This window comes from Etheostoma cragini, chromosome 17, assembly GCF_013103735.1.
Source record: "Etheostoma cragini isolate CJK2018 chromosome 17, CSU_Ecrag_1.0, whole genome shotgun sequence".
Classification (NCBI taxonomy): Eukaryota; Metazoa; Chordata; class Actinopteri; order Perciformes; family Percidae; genus Etheostoma; species Etheostoma cragini.
Window position 1 is genome coordinate 10,926,550 of NC_048423.1, and position 18,281 is coordinate 10,944,830.

Below are 18,281 nucleotides of genomic sequence, written 5' to 3' on the forward strand. Positions count from 1 at the left end.
CCAATAGCTAATAGTTGTCCTGGTGTACAGGAACCTTTTTTCGAACAATATAGCCACTGTGGCCACAGGTGATAAGTATAGAATAACACGAAATAAAAAAAATAGTAGTACAGCAGTAATATATAACAGTAGCACAAATAGAGTAGAGTCATACTGCTTGCAAACTGACTCTGTCAGTCACAGCCATATATATCTCAAGTCTGCTGATCTGGTCTGGTACATGTATTTAAATGTGCATTTTTACGGCTTATGAATTCATCTTTTCATTGTAAAGAAAATAATTATATTTCTTTCTTTTAACCATTTTTAACTGTCAATCAGCATCTGCAAGCAAAAATCATGACCAAAGAATGTTATAAAACTTAAATAATTTTATTCCATATTTTATTATTCCTGGGGCTGTGCATAAGTCTCAATGCCCACACTAATATGTGGACATATTTTTTTCTTTAAAAAATTAACACATACATTTATTTTTTATTTATCTCCCAGCCGAAAAGGGACTCTACAGTATGGCGAAACCTGAAGCATAATTTTCTAAAACATTTCTGAGCACAGTGGTGACTAATGTCAATTCTGTTAAATACCTGGGGATTTTACTGTGATAACCAAGAGATAATACTGCTCTCAAAGCATCCAAAGCTTTGCTATGTTTGTGTGTGTGCGCATCCCTCAGCCTCCAAAGACGAAGCTGAGCCTTATGTCCTAAGTAGAAAACATGGCTGCAAGTCTCTGTGCCAGCTGGCTCATGTCTCCTGGTGAAGTGAAGTGTGACAATAAATACACACTCCTTTTCTAACAGCTAAGGTAGCCAAAGCAAATAAACCTACTGATGTGTTAACTTTCCAAACAATCTTCAAACCTGCAATATGTATTTCACATTCATTGTTTAAATACACCAGTTGGTGTTCTGTGTGTCGTGTAACTTCTGCTATTCATCTACAAAAATCAATACAAATACAAAACTATACTACTAATATATAGTAGTATTCATCAGCATGGCAGCAATGGAGGTATCTTCAGTACTAAAACTATTCCAACAAAAGGGATTGTCACAAATCTAAATGGTGTGTGCATGTTATTAAGGGTACAAAGATTGCACTGTTGCTACTTTGCCACATAACTAGTCAACAATTATCTGACTTAATGTTTGTGTAATATTTTATTTGAAATAAAAGGTGTTGGGAGGTGTAGCACAGTTTAGAGGCTGAGCATCTTTGTGTCTGGTTCTCTGCAGACGCAACATTGTGGTGTATACACACACAGTACTTATTCAGTTATAGCACTCATAAAGACCCTGTGTTGAATAGCGTAGATTGAATAAAGTGCATATTCTGTAAAGCTGGAATCAGATACATAATATCGGCCTGTAAATATCTTGATCCCAAAGATGAGGTGTTGGTGTTATATGGAGGTTTATCCAAACGGAGAGTATAAGGGTAAAGGGTGATTTGGGACTATACACAGTAAATAAGAATGACTTGATTCCACTTGACATGGGGTATGCTCATGGCACAACAATTTGTCCCACAATTTGTCTATCCCGTGACACAGTGGAAGAAAAGCCGCATTTAGGATAGTTGCAAGGCCCTAGGAAGAATAGTGCAACCAATTGTTTTTTTTTTGTCTTCTCACGCCTAGTTGGGCTTCATGATGCCTCTTACATCATAGTTGTTGCAGGTCGCAAAAAGACTGCAAGCTACAATTGGTCGAGATTAAACAATGATCACTTACCGACATATCTGACATAGAGACTGCCTCAGAAGACATTACTGTTGTTGAGTCTGATTCAAGCATAAGCTAGTTAGCATTGCTGACTTCACATAACAATATCAGGGGATAAATTATGTTCACTAAAAACACCAGGCTATACTCCAGATTTTCACAAAACTAAAAGAGTTTTAAGATGTGCCAATTTACCCCATAAAGACTTAATAAGAAGAGCCTGATGGTTGGAGATGAAACTGCACCTCCAGTCTAGTTCTTGCTCAAATTCTCAATTACGAGTCCTTCCCATGGAAGGCGTTCAGGTTGAAAGCTGTGTCCATGAACCTCTTCAGCTCATTGAGGTGGGTGGACTTGTTCCCTGTTGCAGGAGCAGCTGCAGGCTCCCGTCCCACATACCTGGAAGAAACACTGAAGGTTTGCTACTTGATTCTCCAAAAGTATTGTTCCACTTTACCTCTGTCATGAACAAATCAGGTGACAAGTGAATAGACACCCTTACCAAATGGGCTTCTGGTTGGCCACCACTGTGAGGAAACGCGGCCGGACGTAATCACAGTAACCCATGTTCTTGTGCTCCTCCTGACACCAGACCAGCTCAGCGTTACCATATCTCTCTGTTTCCGCTCTGACCAGGTCAAACGGGAACGGAGAGATCTGAGGGGGGAGGCCAAAGGGTAAGTGAAAGAAGAAATGACAACATTGCATCACTCTCATTTCAAGGAGAAGGACTAAACACCTGCTCAAGTCTAACGATGGCGATGTCTCTTTCCAGTTTTTGCCGTTTCCTCTCTCTAGCCAGTTCATAGTAGACTTTGCCAGTGCAGAAGATCACTCTCTTTACTTGGGCTGGGTTTTGACTCGCAGGGCCCTTGTCTGGAATCAACCTCTTGAATGTAGTGCCTGCCAACATTGAGTATGTGTTACCTATTACTGTCCATCAACATTCATGTCAAGTCACATTTTACAGAGACAAAGTAAAACTCCACCTTCAGCGAGATCATCAAAACTGGACCTTGCATCAGGGTGCCTCAGCAGTGACTTTGGAGTGAAAATGATCAGCTGTGAAAAAAAGTGTCGGTCAATGACAAAAATAGATTGATTCTATCATCCGTAACTTTATTGTGCACTTTGAAAAAAAACCAGAGATAAAACTTTATATCTATTTTCCCGCTAGTTTGTTGCAGTATAGCACGCAACATCAGCATTGGGAAAACAAAACATTTCTTTAACAATCAAATAAATAAAACCCATTGTGCTCAGCCAACCAAGTCCAGAGTTTTTCTTAAAAAAACAAACAATATTATCCCCAATTGGCCCCCTCGCTAATTTGCTCAGGAAGTCATTTTCTCATGCTTCGCAAAGCATTGCATTTATGTGCGACGGGGGATCAGTTAAGACATTCACTGTGGCTGAAAACTGTGGGAGACTGGAAAAAAAGATGTGCACATACGAAAGAGCAGAAGAGCTTTACACCCCAAAACTTTACACCCAAACTAGTTCTACTGTAGAGGTTTAAAGTACTAATTATTTACATACAGAACCACATTTGTACTGTAAACAAGTCTTGTCAAAGGCTGTGCATCTTTCTGCAAACAGTGTCTATTTTCAAATGGTTGGTTGTGGTATAGAACTGTATTACAACAGTATTTTGGGCAGTTTGTCGTGATGAAGCAATTAACAAATGTAAAGTCATAATCTGAGTTTGTGCCTCTCATGTTTTCATATTTGAGAATTTGATTTCATTCCAATTACAGATATCAACCACTCTTTTCCTCAAAAATGAATACCAAGCACACTAAATATTTTTAATGTCAACAAGGAAATAATATTCGGCAAAGTATTCATATCATCAGCATGTGTTGTCAAGCAACCATCTAGACTTTTTTTTTTTTTTTTTACACTAGTAGGCTTATATGTTTATGTGATATAATATAAGCAACATTTCAAATGTAAAATCTATAATTACATGACAAGCACAAACTGGAGAAGACACACAACATATAGTGAAGATGATGTTACACTTTACCGGTTTTCTGAATGGCAGCAGAATCTGCCGCCGGAGCACATGACAGTAGTTAGCAGGTGTGGAGCAGTTGACCACAATCCAGTTACATTCGTACAGCTGCTGGACCTCAAAATCTCCATTGAACTCCTTTGGAAAATAAATAAATAAAAAAAAGTATTACAAAGAAAAGAATATATAGAGGTTATTGATTCTAAAAACAGAAATGTAACTTTATGGAGCAAAAATTACAGAATTATAGTGTTGGTTGCAGCAATTGCTTTTTTTCTCATAATTGGGCGAGAGATGCATCTTACTCTCTCTCTTTTTCAAACACACACACACACACACACACACACACACAGGACAGAGAATGTTAATCCATTATTATGCTTCCACTAATACTATCAATATCCCATTTGAAGATGAATCTGGTAAGCTATAGCTGATACAGCCCACTGTGGTCCTCTCCTTGAATCTTCCCTGGTACTAACACACCCTTGGGACCTGAGTTACTGATGAGTACCCACTCAGTGAAGGCCATAATAACGAGACTTTTTAGCTCCAGAGAAATTGGCAATCATCACTTAAGCCATCACTTAAGTGGTTATGACATCAGCATAGCTAATAAAACAGGAAGCTATTGGATGTTCACTGCAGCACACTGTGTGGCAGCTCAGAGTTTCCGAATTAGGTAATGATGTTTCACGAATCTGTAACAATTTCAGCCACAATGTAAATAGTACATGTGAACATACAGGAAAGTGATCGGGATCATCTTTGCTCATTTGCAGGAAGCGCTCAGGTCGAGCAGATGAATGTTCTGGGCCCTGTGGACAGAAGAGAAGACACATAATGATGAAACAGAAGAGGAATCTCAATAAAACATATACTGCAAAAATATCAAAATTAATTTGTAAATACAACAGGATGAAATTGCATTGGCCAGAATATTTTCCCTCCTTACCATTCCCTCCATCCCATGTGGCAGCAGTAGGACAATCCCATTATTGCGGACCCACTTGGCCTGGCCCGGGCTGATGAACTGGTCAATGATACACTGGGCTGTGTTGTTAAAATCTCCAAACTGGGCTTCCCAGAGGATTAGAGCATTCGGACTGGCCATGGCAAAGCCAAGCTCAAAACCTGAAGTCACAGTGATTACATAGAGGTACATATGACTTATGAACTAAAGCATGATGTGTGGCTGTGTGGCTTCAGTCTCACCTAGCACTCCATACTCTGATAAGGAGCTGTTGCAGACAGTGTAAGGAGCCTGGTTGGCCCACAGGTGGTTCATGGGAACACAGATTTGTTTGTCCACCTCTTGGTCATGTAGAACATGATGACGGTGACTGCAAAACATAACAAAGGCAGAGAGAAAACGGACTGAAACAAGCATTTAGAAACAAGACTACCACAATGCTACCGGCTCTGTGAGTCTGTACTTAGACAAAGCATTGTTTTGAGCCAACATTCTTACATTGAAAATGCTAACATGCTAATGTTGAGCAGTTATAATGTTTACCATATTCATCATTGTTACCATGCTAACATTAACACCAACATCATTCATCCTTTCCAACATGAAAATCCATCCAATAGTTAATAGGTATTTCAGATTGGACTGACAATCCCTAAAGCCATGCTGCAGAGCCAAAGAGCACCACTGTTCTGCTAAGTCATCACTGTGGAGCAACAAAATTAATGTTAATGTTAATAGAATTAATGTTATGACATCATCTACGAGAGAATATATATCACATTTAGCTGAGATTAATGGATACCGTGGGATATAAACAAAACAATTTAAGAGGTGGTGATAAATTTTATATGCAAAAAGGTTTTAGCAGGGCTGCAACTTATGATTAGTTTTTACAAATGATACAAATATGAATAATATTTTACCAACAATCAATAAATTGTTTAGTTGTTTAGTTTTTAGTAGTAGTATATTTTAGCTTGATAAATATTTTAAATGATGAATCCCCTATCGATCATTGACTTAACAACTACTTTCACCCAAAGTAAGAACAATATTGCCACAAAAGATTTTCAGGACTCTAAGCCTCCTCTACACACACGCACAAACGCACACACACACACAGCGGGTGGTCTGGCCCATAAAAGCCCTCCATGAAGAGTACCCTCCTCTCTCCTCATCTTCAGTCAGTATGAGGCCCAACAAGAGTTGATGGGAGCAAAGAGCCAAATGTTAACAAGCTCTAGCAGTCCACTCGCTCCTAGGTTAGGAATCAGTCTTCAAAACCAGCACGATCAGACAATCACTTAAACCTCTTTAACATCACTTTAATGACATCTAGACACACATACACTCAGACACACAAATAGTGCGAGAGGTTATGTAACGGTCAGGCGGAAGAACTGCAGGAAATAACCTCTCATCTATTGATTATTATCTTCAATGTGATATATTACCACCTAGAAGACTAGATGATCATGATTTGAGTCCTTTGAAAAATATCTTCCATAATGATGCACTAATGAGGGCATATAATGTACCGCATCATTTTCTTTCTCTGATCCTTGCTCCACATTCGTGTATACACTTTCTCTGATTCTTTGATGAACAACTAAAAGTGAAACCATCCAGCAGTAATTAAGATAACACACATAATTTCACGTTTAGTTTTCTGAAAACTACTCACACTCAATCCAAAGAAGACCTGGAATTAGATCTCTTTCTCTAGAATTGTTTCATAAACAGCGTGTCCACCTATCTCCTTTTTCTTTCTTTCAATTGCACACACACAAAAACACACACACACTTCCTCTGCCTGGGGGCCCCATTAGTCAGGGAAAGGGGTGCTCGGCGCAGCGCATGCAACCCACCCTAACAAAACGACTGAATCCATTAGTGCACGCTGTTACGTACATCACAGAAACGCAAGCAAGCCCACTCGTCTGTAACATGCCAATATGCTCAGCTCCTAAGAACTGTGAAGGGAAACAGTAGTGGGGGTTGAACAAAAGCGTAGGTGGTAAAAAACAATAAGGCGTGGTAAAGGAGGTAGAAAGTATAGCCAAGGTACAATGAGAAAGAACACAAATAATATATTGTGGACTCTCAACTGACACATAGGAGGATTTAAATCAACAACAGATGATACAGAGATCAAGGATGGATGTACAGTAGTTTTAGCCAGGTAAATTACACAATATTAAATCATGAGGGGGACAGCGGAAGGGGAGAAGTGGATGTCAGTGGAAAATGCGAGGCAAAAGAAAAAACCCTGTAGCCGCTGGTTAGTTAGAGTGATGTATGTTGTTGTGAGCTGAGAGGGGCGGAGGGGGGGGGATGGGGGGTATGGTGTCAGTGAAGATGGGCTGGTAAAGAAATGATAGGGGACAGACGAGACAGGCACAATGAAAGGGCGAGCTGGTTTTGTTCATGTGTCACTTGTCCCTCCATACCATGACAACACCATGTGGGCTTCACAGTTCCCAGGAGACTATTCTGACGTCTTTTATCTGTCAGACTCCCTGTGCCACCCCCCCAATTACTTAATTCACTGTCTTTATTTCTGGTCAGGCAGGCTGGCCCTGATAGACTCAACTAATTTGCAAATTTGATTTAAAAATAGTACGTTTGGGCCAACATCAATATAAGTCATTGCATGGCTGTGTGACATAGACATTATGACAGCATTAAGGATGTTTTCCAACAATATACTGTATATCAAAATATGTCAAATGTATGCAAAATTAAACATACAATATTTATGTTCAGAACAGTGAACTGTGCTTTAGCGTTGTCCAGTAAATGAGAAGAATGTCTTCACGTGTTCACTTTTGTTAATTTACGATCGATAACGTAATTTCATCTTGATATGATTTAGCTCAAAGTAGATTTGCTATGTTATCTATATAGCACCAAGCCCTAAATCCTTGTAAGGAAGGATAAAGCTAATCTGTTGTTTGAGAGACTATGACTCCAAAATGATTCTCAAACTATAAAAATGAAGATGGTAAAAATCAATTTTCTCAAAATGCTTGGCTAATTCACTAACTACACTTGAAACATACTAGATACTGTGGTGGTAGTGGGAGCTCCTTCTAGTGTAAGAGCATTACTATAAGAAGGCATAGAGGTTTAAAAACAGATGCATATAGAGGTAACATTTAATTTTCAGTTGTGTTGACATGGACTCACCTAAAGGTGCCCCGCTCTACATCTTGCCCGCTGAGTCGTACATGGATGCCATCTTTGAGAAGGGAACCAAAGGCCATGTACTCTCCTAAAGCCCAGTCCATCTGCCGATTCTTCACTAGGTCAGCCCGACCACGCAGGATACGAGACACACCTAGAGAACACACATAGACAGAGGAACAAAAATTAAACCAAGAGATATCTTAAGAAAGCACTTGGGAAGGGAGTGTAAAACGCATAAGACTGTCATACCGCGTTGTAAATAATATCAAAAACCCTTGTGGGAGTCTCAATTGCTATAGCGTGCGCCAAATCAGCTGTGCAGGCCAAACACCTGCTGTTTGTGAAGAATGTGTTTACAGGTGAGCTGCTTTAATTGACTTAGTATCATCCCTGTAGAGCGTTGGGGTCTATGTGACTTAAGGATCTTTTATCATTGATAAGTATGTATCCCATAACCATCAGTAATGTGAGCACTTCTGTCATTGTATAGATTTATAGCAAAAAAGGTCATATCAGTAGGACTACTATCATCAGCATCAGTTTTGATTACTGCTCTATCCTTCAGCACAAAGCAACTAAACTTACCAGGATGGATCTGAAAACCTTCCAGAGGCACAGAGCTAGCTATCTGACTGATGTGCTGGAGGACCTCCTCATGCAGTCCTGTGGGGACACCACTCATGCTTTTGGGCTCTCCCTCTGCTGTAAAGAAGTCTAACAGAGAGAGAGAGAGAGAGAGAGAGAGAGAGAGAGAGAGAGAGAGAGAGAGAGAGAGAGAGAGAGAGAGAGAGAGAGAGAGAGAGAGAGAGAGAGAGAGAGAGAGAGAGCTTCACTCCAGCAAGAATAGACTTATTCACGGTAAAGGCAGTCAATCAACTTAAGTTGTTTTAACTTGATTAGTGAAATGCAAGAATACAATTTACCTGGCCAGGGGGAGTCAAGCCAGTGTCGAATGTGTAAAATCTTTTCATCCTTGGAGCTGGTGTATGCCTCCTCGCATATCTTGTCATATTTGGAAACTTCTTCCTGCAGGTAACATGTAATAAGGAAAAGGAACATTGCCACATTTATACAGTTTGTTAATTATAAAAGGACTACAGCTGACTGACCCAAACTGGGTATAGTTGAGACAGAGTGAAAGAGTGAAATACAAGAGAGAGAAACATTGGAGAAGAGAAGTCTACATCAGCAGTAATGTTTCTGCCTTGCTACATTACAAATGGTGCTTTTGCAGGAGCCCAAACAGCAGGCCACACAACAGAAAACAATGTTCATCAAAAGCCAGGAAGTAGCACACCAGATTCAAGCTGCAGTATTTCTCTGACATGTGCTATAAAACAAATTTCAGAATGAATGTTAAGATCAAAGTTTCTGTTTTGGATGAAGAACCTGAGCAATTCCACAGAATGGCACCAGAATCCGAAGTATACTTTAACTTCATTGAGCAATATATACTCTTATGTGAGGGATTGCAAGGCTAGGTGATTGAACTGAGGCAGTAAATTGAAACTCAACTACAGCAGTGCTGGCGCAACATATTTACTTGAAGGCTAGAGTAATATCTAAATGTGATTTAATGCACATAGTCCAGCGGACGGTGAAACCAAATAAAACGGCAAACAGTAGCAGCTACCAGTATACAGTATATTTAACAAGAGCAAACAGCATTAGATCACAAACCTCAAAATCTTGCAGTGTCACCACTCCCTCCACAATGAGCTTGTTGGAGTACTTTTTCAGCACTTGCTCCTGACGACAGATCTGTTTGTACATCAGCGGTTGGGTGAACATGGGCTCGTCCATCTCATTATGGCCAAACCGCCTGTAACAAACCTGTAAATACACACAGAAGTCATGACTAAGTGTAATTATAATTATGTTTCCTGTTAATCCATTTAGACTTGGCTGTGACTAACCAGGTCAATGACAACATCTTTGTTGAAGGTGGATCTCCACTCTGCAGCCACCCGGCAGACATACATGACAGCCTCGGGATCATCGGCATTCACATGGAAGATGGGTGCGTTGACAACCCGAGCCACATCGGTGGGATAGGGGGAGGAGCGGGCCACTCGAGGGTCTGTGGTGAAGCCAATCTGAGGGACAACAATCACACGCCACACTTTATATTATTTGGAGCTGAGAATCACATGCGTAAACAACAAAATTAAGTTCCGAACAACAAAATGTGCTCTAGTGTTATGAGTAACATCGCGACAACATCTGTAAAACAAAACAAGTAACAGCTCCTTTTGATAGTATTTGGGAGAAATAGATGTAAACAGAATCTCATCTTCAGTTGCCAGACAATAGTGAATTATCATCCAGCCCCAATTATTATTATTATTTATTTTTGCTGAAGTAAAAAAAAAATTGCACCAGTAGTAATTACAACTGTAAGATTATTAGTATTAGCAATAGTATTCTGGTGATATTATGGTTCACTGCCGCCCCCTCCCGGCATGCTGGCTAGGGGCCTTACATGGTCAATTACAAACCCAGAAGTTTAAAACCACCCACATCATTTGTTTTCAACATTACTTAATATAATCCCTAATTTGAGTCTCTCTCCCGCTTTTCTTTGTCATTACTCATTAGCCTAACTCGTTACGTACAAACCTTGCCTGACGTGTCACAACAATAGCCAAATTTAACCTTTCAGACCCCAAAAAATTGTAATGTACCTACTGTATGTCCTAATTTCTCTCCTAATGTTTTATCACCGGCCAATTGCCCTGTCTTTTTGTAATGTTTTATTGCACCAATTGTCGTGTATTTTGTTTTGTAATGTTATTGCACTAATAAAAAAAAGCAATAATAATGGTATTACTGCCATAACATTAAGTACATTAAAAAATAAATGTATTCTGGTAAATATGTTTCCAATACCTGGTTGTTGACCACCACATGGATGGTACCATGTGTGGTGTAGGAGGGGAGCTCACTCAGGTGGAAAGTCTCATACACAACTCCTTGTCCAGCAAAAGCAGCGTCACCGTGAATCAAGATGGACATTACCTGGAAAACATCACAACATAGCAACATACAGTAGCTGTAACGCAAATCTACATTTACAGAACTAAACACAGCAAAAAGCCATCATGTACCAGGAACAATAATTGTACCTTCTTTCCCTGAGTGTCTCCTCTGTAAAATTGCTCAGCTTTGGTCTTGCCCTGAACAACTGGATCAACTGCCTCCAGGTGGGAGGGGTTTGCCATGAGTGACAGCGTAATGTTCTTGTCTGTCTCACGGTTAATCCTCTCGTGGTACATCCCCAGGTGGTATTTGACATCACCCGACCCCTACCGGTGTAGAGAAAGGTCATGAACTACAACATCAGTTGTATCTCCAGAATGCCTTCCGTTGAAACTTTTCCACACAGTCCCCTCACCTCATCAGCAGGCTCTAACTTGGGGTCAAACTGACAGAAGATCTGATCAAGGTCCTTACGGATCACATTGGCCAACACATTCAGTCGACCCCTGTATCAAATGTAGAAGGAGAAGAATCAGCTGTATTCATAGATTGAGCTGAGAGGCGATAAATGTGCAATACACAGTACCGATGAGGCATCCCCATGATCACGCTGTCGATGCCGGCAGCGCTCGACTTGTCAATCATGGTTTTAAGAGCAGGGATGAGAACTTCACAGCCTTCCAGACCAAAACGTTTCTCTGACGACCACTTTCTGGCCAGGAAGTCCTCAAACCTAGACATTAAAAAGTTAAGATGTAGGGTTCATGGATGTATGTTTGTTAGTTAGTAGTTTTGCTTTGCCAGACCCTCCTCCAAAGCACTCTGAAGGAGGGTCTGGGTACTCTACACAGCATTTGGGCATGGGAGGAAATTGGGCTCTGGTATTATGGCATTTCTTTAAACCCATTGGAATCGTAATGGGTGGTGCTAAACTTAGAACAGAGCCACTGCAAAAACTCAGATTGGACAGATCTGAGGAGCAGTCATCCCTAGTCCTCATAAAGCCACCAAATTTAAAATTACAACACAAAGAAAGAGGAAGGAAACGGAAAATACAAACATCTAACATTTCTAACTAAAGCTCTGTTACAGAAAATACGTTTTAGAACTACACTATGATCTTCAGAGAACTTGTACTCAAGCATCTAGCAAATGTTTTTCAGTACCAATGTGCATGTGTTAATTACTGTAACAATGATAACACTGCAACAGCATAGGACAAGACAGAATACAATAAAAAGATCACGTCCACGAGGAACCTCCAATGACTTCTGAGATAATATGTGATAATGGAAACGAAAATAAGCTCCCATGAAGAATAGGGTGTTTATCTTTTCAAATATATGCCTGGGCAAGAGTTGTTGTTTATGTTATGTGAGGCTCTGATGTGAGCTATAACTAAAACTGAGTTACTGTGCTTTCAGCAAAGTGTACTGAAGACCGCCAACCGTGTGGATCTGATCAGGCGGGCTAGCAAAGTCCTCTTCTCAGCATCAGTGAACTGCATGATTCCCGGAGTCTCAAATTTCTGACGAATCCACTGACATTGGTCCACATTGTTAATGAACATATATTCAACCCCTATGTGACCACAATAGGATGTCTGAAAAAGATGACATAAAAAAAGAAAGCAGCATTACACAGTGATAATTGGCTTTCCTCCATCATTAGACAAATGTATGTAACTAAACAAAATACCTCTAGCCTGCGTATGATTTCCTTAAGAGGAAGTGTGTTGTCTGCTCCTCCGATAAAGGTGGTGGGCGGCAGTTGAAAGCTCATATCCAAGTCAGACTCGTCAAGATTGTAGAATCCTATGGTAACACCATGTGAAACACAGGTTTGTTTAAGACTATCACCCAGAACAATAACACTAATAACACAGTTAATTCATGATCTCAAACGTCACTCAACTTCTTCCATTTCTTCTGATATCATGTGAAGGCAACAGAAATCTTAGTTAAGGGTATGATTAATACTAGAAAGTACAAACATATACAGTATGTCAAACAGTAACTGATTCCAGCTTCTCCAGAGTGAGGATTTGCTGAGTTGATCTGTTTTACAGCATTATAAATTGAATAGTTTTTGACTGTTGGTCGGGCAAAACAAGTGGACTTTGGCTCTGGGAATTTTTTGAAATTTTGACATTTTATAGACTAATTGATGCATTGATGTAAGAAAAAGAAAAACAATAGATGAATTGATCATGAAAATAAAAAATTGTTACTTGCAGCCCTAACTCACCTATTTTATTGAAGGGGTGCACTTATTGGAATGGACTTTTTTAATGAAAAGGACAGTGGTGCTCACTGCAAACGTGGGGCATAACAGCATCAGTATCGGCAGCCCCACATAAGTTTCTGCACTGAAAAAACACACCTGAGAGCTGGTCAAGCTCAAGATTGGAGGCAACATAAGAGGAGACAGGTGCAAATCATATTAGGAACACAGCAAAGACAAAGGGGGCCGAGAATAGCCTCTTGTACTATCAGCTGACCAAATAAGGGGCCACAGAGGCTGTCATTAGCTTTCATTAGGAAGCTATAGCACTGGTGACAATACATAATGCAATGCAATGTCATGAAACACTCTGATCACTGATAACAGCAGCCAACAGAACCTCTCTCTCTCTCTCTCTCTCTCTCTCTCTGCCTCTCTCAGCTATTACTGTATCCTTCAATCGCTTTCTGTGGCCGCCCCGCATCCACCGATCCTCAACCCGCTAAATGAAATGGAGAATGACAAGAGCTTGGCCTCAGATTAATGATAGCATTAGGCTGACCAACCCGTATACAGACATGGCGGAGAGCGTGATGGTGCCTTTTATACTGAAATACCCCTTACACTCTCCTCTGATGAGTATGATGTATGAAACCCTGGGTGTGTATAATGTGTGTATAGATGCACATGTGTGTACTATGCAAACCCTCAAAAAGATACATAAATGTTATTGAAATAAAGCACAGGAAAATGAGAATGATATGCTTACGACTGAAATTCTTAAGCAGGACAAGTACCCTGAGGTAATTAGAAGGAAGGACTTCTATAGTGGGAATCTAATCAGCATATGTACTGCCTGTGGTTTAACTATACATGCCTTTTGTTAGGAAAGGGGGATAAATAAGGATTTCTATAACTCTTGTGTAAAAAGTCTAAAAAAAAGAAGGTATCATTATTGTAGACATGCATTTAGATGACAAAATGTTTATTATGACAAACATGTCTTAAATGTTACAGTCTGTATAAACTATTACGACAATCCTCTCAAGACATGGCAGAAATCTTCCTTTATTTGCAATTATAAATTTGTGGTTTGTGTGATGTACTGTATGTAGGATTGCAGGAGTTGTGAGGCTTACCTAATTTATCAATGGTGGTGATTAGGTCGGAGGGAACAAAGGAGTCCAGGTCAGCCTCCAGGATTCCCAGAGGGTCTAACTGCGCAACATGGTGACCACGAATCTACACAGAAAGACAAACAGAAATGTGAAGAAGGAGGTGAGGAAAATCAGGTAAAAAAGAGAAAGTGACAGGTAGGAGAGAATAAGATTTAGCAAGGAGCTGCCATTATGATGCGCAAAAAGATGGAGTTAGCTTTCAGGGCTTTCTGCCAGAAATGGTTTATTTTAACCCAAACCACTATTTTTCCTAAACTTAACCAAGTAGTTTTATTTCCTAAACCTAAGAAGAATTCTGGAAGAAAGCACTGACAGACAACTTCTCCCATGTGCTCATGATGCTGAGTGTGAACAGCTGGAGAATAAGCCGACACTCCGTTATAAGTCAACCTTTCTGAGAAAAGAGCCCCATGGGAGTGCTTTTATGTCGAGGCACGCACGCACGCACGCACATGCACACGCACACGCGCACACGCACACGCACACACACACACACACACACACACACACACACACACACATTCCCACCAGGATTGTAACAAACTGGGAATAAAAGTGACGCCTTTGCCAAAAGCCAGAATTTAATAAATCCCTCGGATAGTTCCTCGAATTAATTTAAGGGCGAGGGGAAATGTTGCCACCTGTTTTGTTTAAGTAGTCTCTTTGATATTTGTAGTTTTCAAAAAGCAACAAGGGTAAGTAGGTTAGAGTTAATCTTTCAATTTGCATAACCTTGTGCAGTGACAAACAAATTGTATATTCCTTTTAATGCAAGGACACAGTAAACATCTTTCATTGCCAGTTGTATCTGTTTAGGCAATTCAAGAGGATTTAGTTGATGCATTTTTCACACACACATCAGAACTACAAATAGTCAGCCAGTTGTGGCTCTTGGTAGATGACATCTTAATTCTGTATACACACACACTGGTTAAGATTTAAACAGATGCCTATTAGATATGTGATCAATCTTTTTATTTGTAAATAACAAATCCACATTACACAAGCTCATATATTTTGTGTGTGTGTGTGTCTCACAGAGCTGGGCCGGTTGTGGACTACCTGGTAGGCTCTAATGAGTGTGTGCACAGCCAGGTGGTCCTCCACCACTTTCTGTGCCATTTCGGGTGAGTGGGACAGCACTCGGCCCTGGAGCAGAGCGGAGGGACGTCTTTCGCCCACCTCGCCAGACGGACTGGAGTCCTGGATGTTACGAAAGAATGCGTCCCAAGACTAGAAGACAAAAGACAGAGAAAGACAGATACAGCAGAAGTAAGCGGGTCCATTGCAAACATAGACCAAAAGTAACCTTGCTGCTATTGACTGCCAGATGGCTGATGACTGGACAGTAAAAGTCTGGAATCCAGGACATTGCATACATTATACTGTATACTGTACACGCGCAGGCAATTGAGCCACCAGCACAACCTAGGGAAGAGGGCATATCTATTAAGTGCCCTCTTGCAATGGCAGTTCTTCATAATTTAGCTGTTAACCCACTCCCACCCCACTCTGCAAATCTCTATTCAAGGGAAAAACACGTTGCACTAATATTAAATGTCCCTCTCTAATTCACTCATGTGGGAAGAAATGGCACACGTTGCACACTGTTACCTCGTGGACGTTTTTATGATCCTCCAACCAGGCAAAGTACATCTCCTCCACATAGCTGGAGTTACCGGTCACCGATGAATGACGAGGAGCAGTCCCGGATGAGCAGCTTTTCCTGGGATCAACCCAGTGCTTAGCCGGGCCCCCTCCACATACTCGCAGCCACTGACTGCCTCCAACACAGCCACCCCTCAGCACAGCCGCTAACGCCCGAAACTGACTCATGCTAGAGACAGACAAAGACACAAAAAAAAGTTGGGGGTCAGAGAGAGTTTATAATTAGCTTTTCAAATCAGACATCTCGGTGTTTTGATTAGTCATTTATGTAAAAGCAGAAATACTGTGCATGGCCTGGTTTGATGATTTATTAGGCTATCTTTGAATGTCACTTCAAACTATTTCAGTAAGTGCGTAATGTTTAGTCTACTTATCGCACTTAACAGGGACTATAGTTGCGGGCTCCTGGAGGATAAAATGACATTTACAAGTGATATTTTCGAGTGGATTCTCACTAATGAAAACTATACGGCCACGTAACGGTCTGTGCGTTTGTTTTTACGTAAAGTCATAGCTGGAGCTGCAAATAGAGCATGTGCAAAGCCAACGAATAGTCTACTGCTGCATTGTCCGCTGCTACGACTTCTTAACCTTTACTTGCAGGATGCTTTACAGGCTACTTCGCGGTATTGCGCCTATTTCAATGCCAAAACATTGACTATTTAATTTTGGGTCAGTGGTTCTCTGGACCACTAATCCCAACGTCCACATAAACCCTCATAATCTCCCGTCGTCTTTGCCATTGGCAACGAGCGGTGTCACGGGATACAGGACAGTGGTTTTAAAGGTCACCTACGTTTTTATTTCTATGAATTACATTTACCTTAGGCTGACTTGACTGGTTTTGTCATCGTCGGAGGATGTAAAGTAGGGCAGGTATCGGTGAAGGTGAGAGATTCGAGTGCGTGCATGGTTTGACACGCCCCCAGTGTCAGGTGGTGGTGGTGCTTCCTGCACACAGCGAGCAGCAGCATGCTGCACCCAAAGGTGCCAGTGGTGCCTAGGTTTAGGGCCAAACACACCATCTCAGAGAGACAGAAAAAAGGAAAACAAACATCAACTAAATTCAATTTTCACTAAGAAAAAAATTCTTAAGTGGCAAATAAAAAAATAAAAAATCTGAAATAATGTTTTTATTGCATTTGTGGTGTTTTGTTTATAACAGCAATCAATTTTACAATCAGAATACATACTTTAATCTATGAGTCCCTGCAAACACTCCTCATCCAGAAAGGTCATTGTTTCCCATCTAAATTGCGACATCTTTCCCCTCAGTGTTAATTAAGCCAGTTCAACTTTTAGAAAGGCTGAACATGAGTCATTTGAGCAAGTGGTTTCAAATTGATGGGCTTCTACCTTATGTGGGTTAAACAATAAGATAATTGGCCCTCCCTCTCTCACTCACTCCAGCTTCTTTCCTTCCTCCCACCGCAACCTCTCTCTCCTCCTCATCTAGATGTCCATCAGTCATACTTGCTGGCACAGAAGAAACTATTATTAATCATGACAAACACGCCACTGAAAAGCGGAACATGGAGTGGGCACAAGTTAAAAGAGGATCTACCAGACAAAACAGTGTGATACATATCAGAGCAACACATAAACCACAGCATCCTTATAAGGTTTTAAACTGGTATTTTTTTTGTCAGTCTCAACTCCAAAAGGTCTAATAATGTACCAATAACATATGCATCAAAAATGTTTTCACTCATGCCAAGAATATATTCACATATGCTTTAACTCTGCAACAGCACACAATAATGCTCTGTGTTCCCTGACGGAGAGTTCCTCATTTTTCATTATTTGCATTTGTTGTTGCTGCTGGTCTGCGGCTGACCTAGAGAGTGTAGGCTCAGGCAATTATGAACTGAAATGCCATTTTGTTGCAGTGATTTCACCGCCTGACAAAGATGGAGCGAAGACCAGTTGCTTTCTGGCGTTTTATTAATAGTGTTCATCGATGAAAAAACCTGCGCCGCTGGGTAACATTACAGGCTCTGTGTTAAATTACATCACTAGACAGGGCGACCTGGAGCAGCTGCTTAGCGTTTGAAACATGTCTTGTTAATGGGGAAATCAAACAAGGGACAATATCTCTACCCTCCTATTTATAGTGACATCAATTGTTGAAATGTGAATAACGGTCAAAATACATCATTGTTGTTCACTATGGATATTCATTTGTTGGATTTGCTTGGCACATTCAGTCAATGAATCTGATATAATCCAGGATAAACCAGTATCCTCAATAAAGTTCATGTCTAGGTGACCCAGGCTCATGGCAGCCATCAACTGTCAAGTCCGCCAAACCAAATTGACTTTGTTTTGA

At 40.6% G+C, this 18,281-nt stretch overlaps 1 protein-coding gene across 2 annotated transcripts; it reads right to left on the bottom strand.

Moving 5' to 3' along the window:
* Window positions 1-358: 358 nt before the first annotated feature.
* On the bottom strand, window positions 359-16,916 carry ogdhl (oxoglutarate dehydrogenase L). 2 transcript variants are annotated; one of them, XM_034898609.1, is made up of 23 exons: window positions 16,776-16,916; window positions 15,899-16,121; window positions 15,347-15,517; window positions 14,246-14,348; window positions 12,582-12,697; window positions 12,332-12,486; window positions 11,470-11,616; window positions 11,299-11,389; window positions 11,030-11,209; window positions 10,794-10,922; window positions 9,821-10,000; window positions 9,585-9,737; window positions 8,828-8,930; window positions 8,490-8,618; window positions 7,905-8,055; window positions 4,958-5,085; window positions 4,698-4,876; window positions 4,489-4,560; window positions 3,755-3,880; window positions 2,715-2,787; window positions 2,465-2,628; window positions 2,228-2,382; window positions 359-2,124 (listed from the first exon to the last, which is right to left on the bottom strand). In XM_034898609.1, exons 2-23 carry the CDS (start codon window positions 16,118-16,120, stop codon window positions 2,001-2,003), a joined length of 3,051 nt encoding a protein of 1,016 aa, XP_034754500.1. In that variant the 5' UTR covers window position 16,121; window positions 16,776-16,916; the 3' UTR covers window positions 359-2,000. The 2 variants fall into 2 exon arrangements, with proteins under 2 accessions (XP_034754500.1, XP_034754499.1); XM_034898608.1 differs by lacking the exon at window positions 16,776-16,916 and adding an exon at window positions 16,550-16,729.
* Between the last annotated feature and the right edge of the window lie 1,365 nt (window positions 16,917-18,281).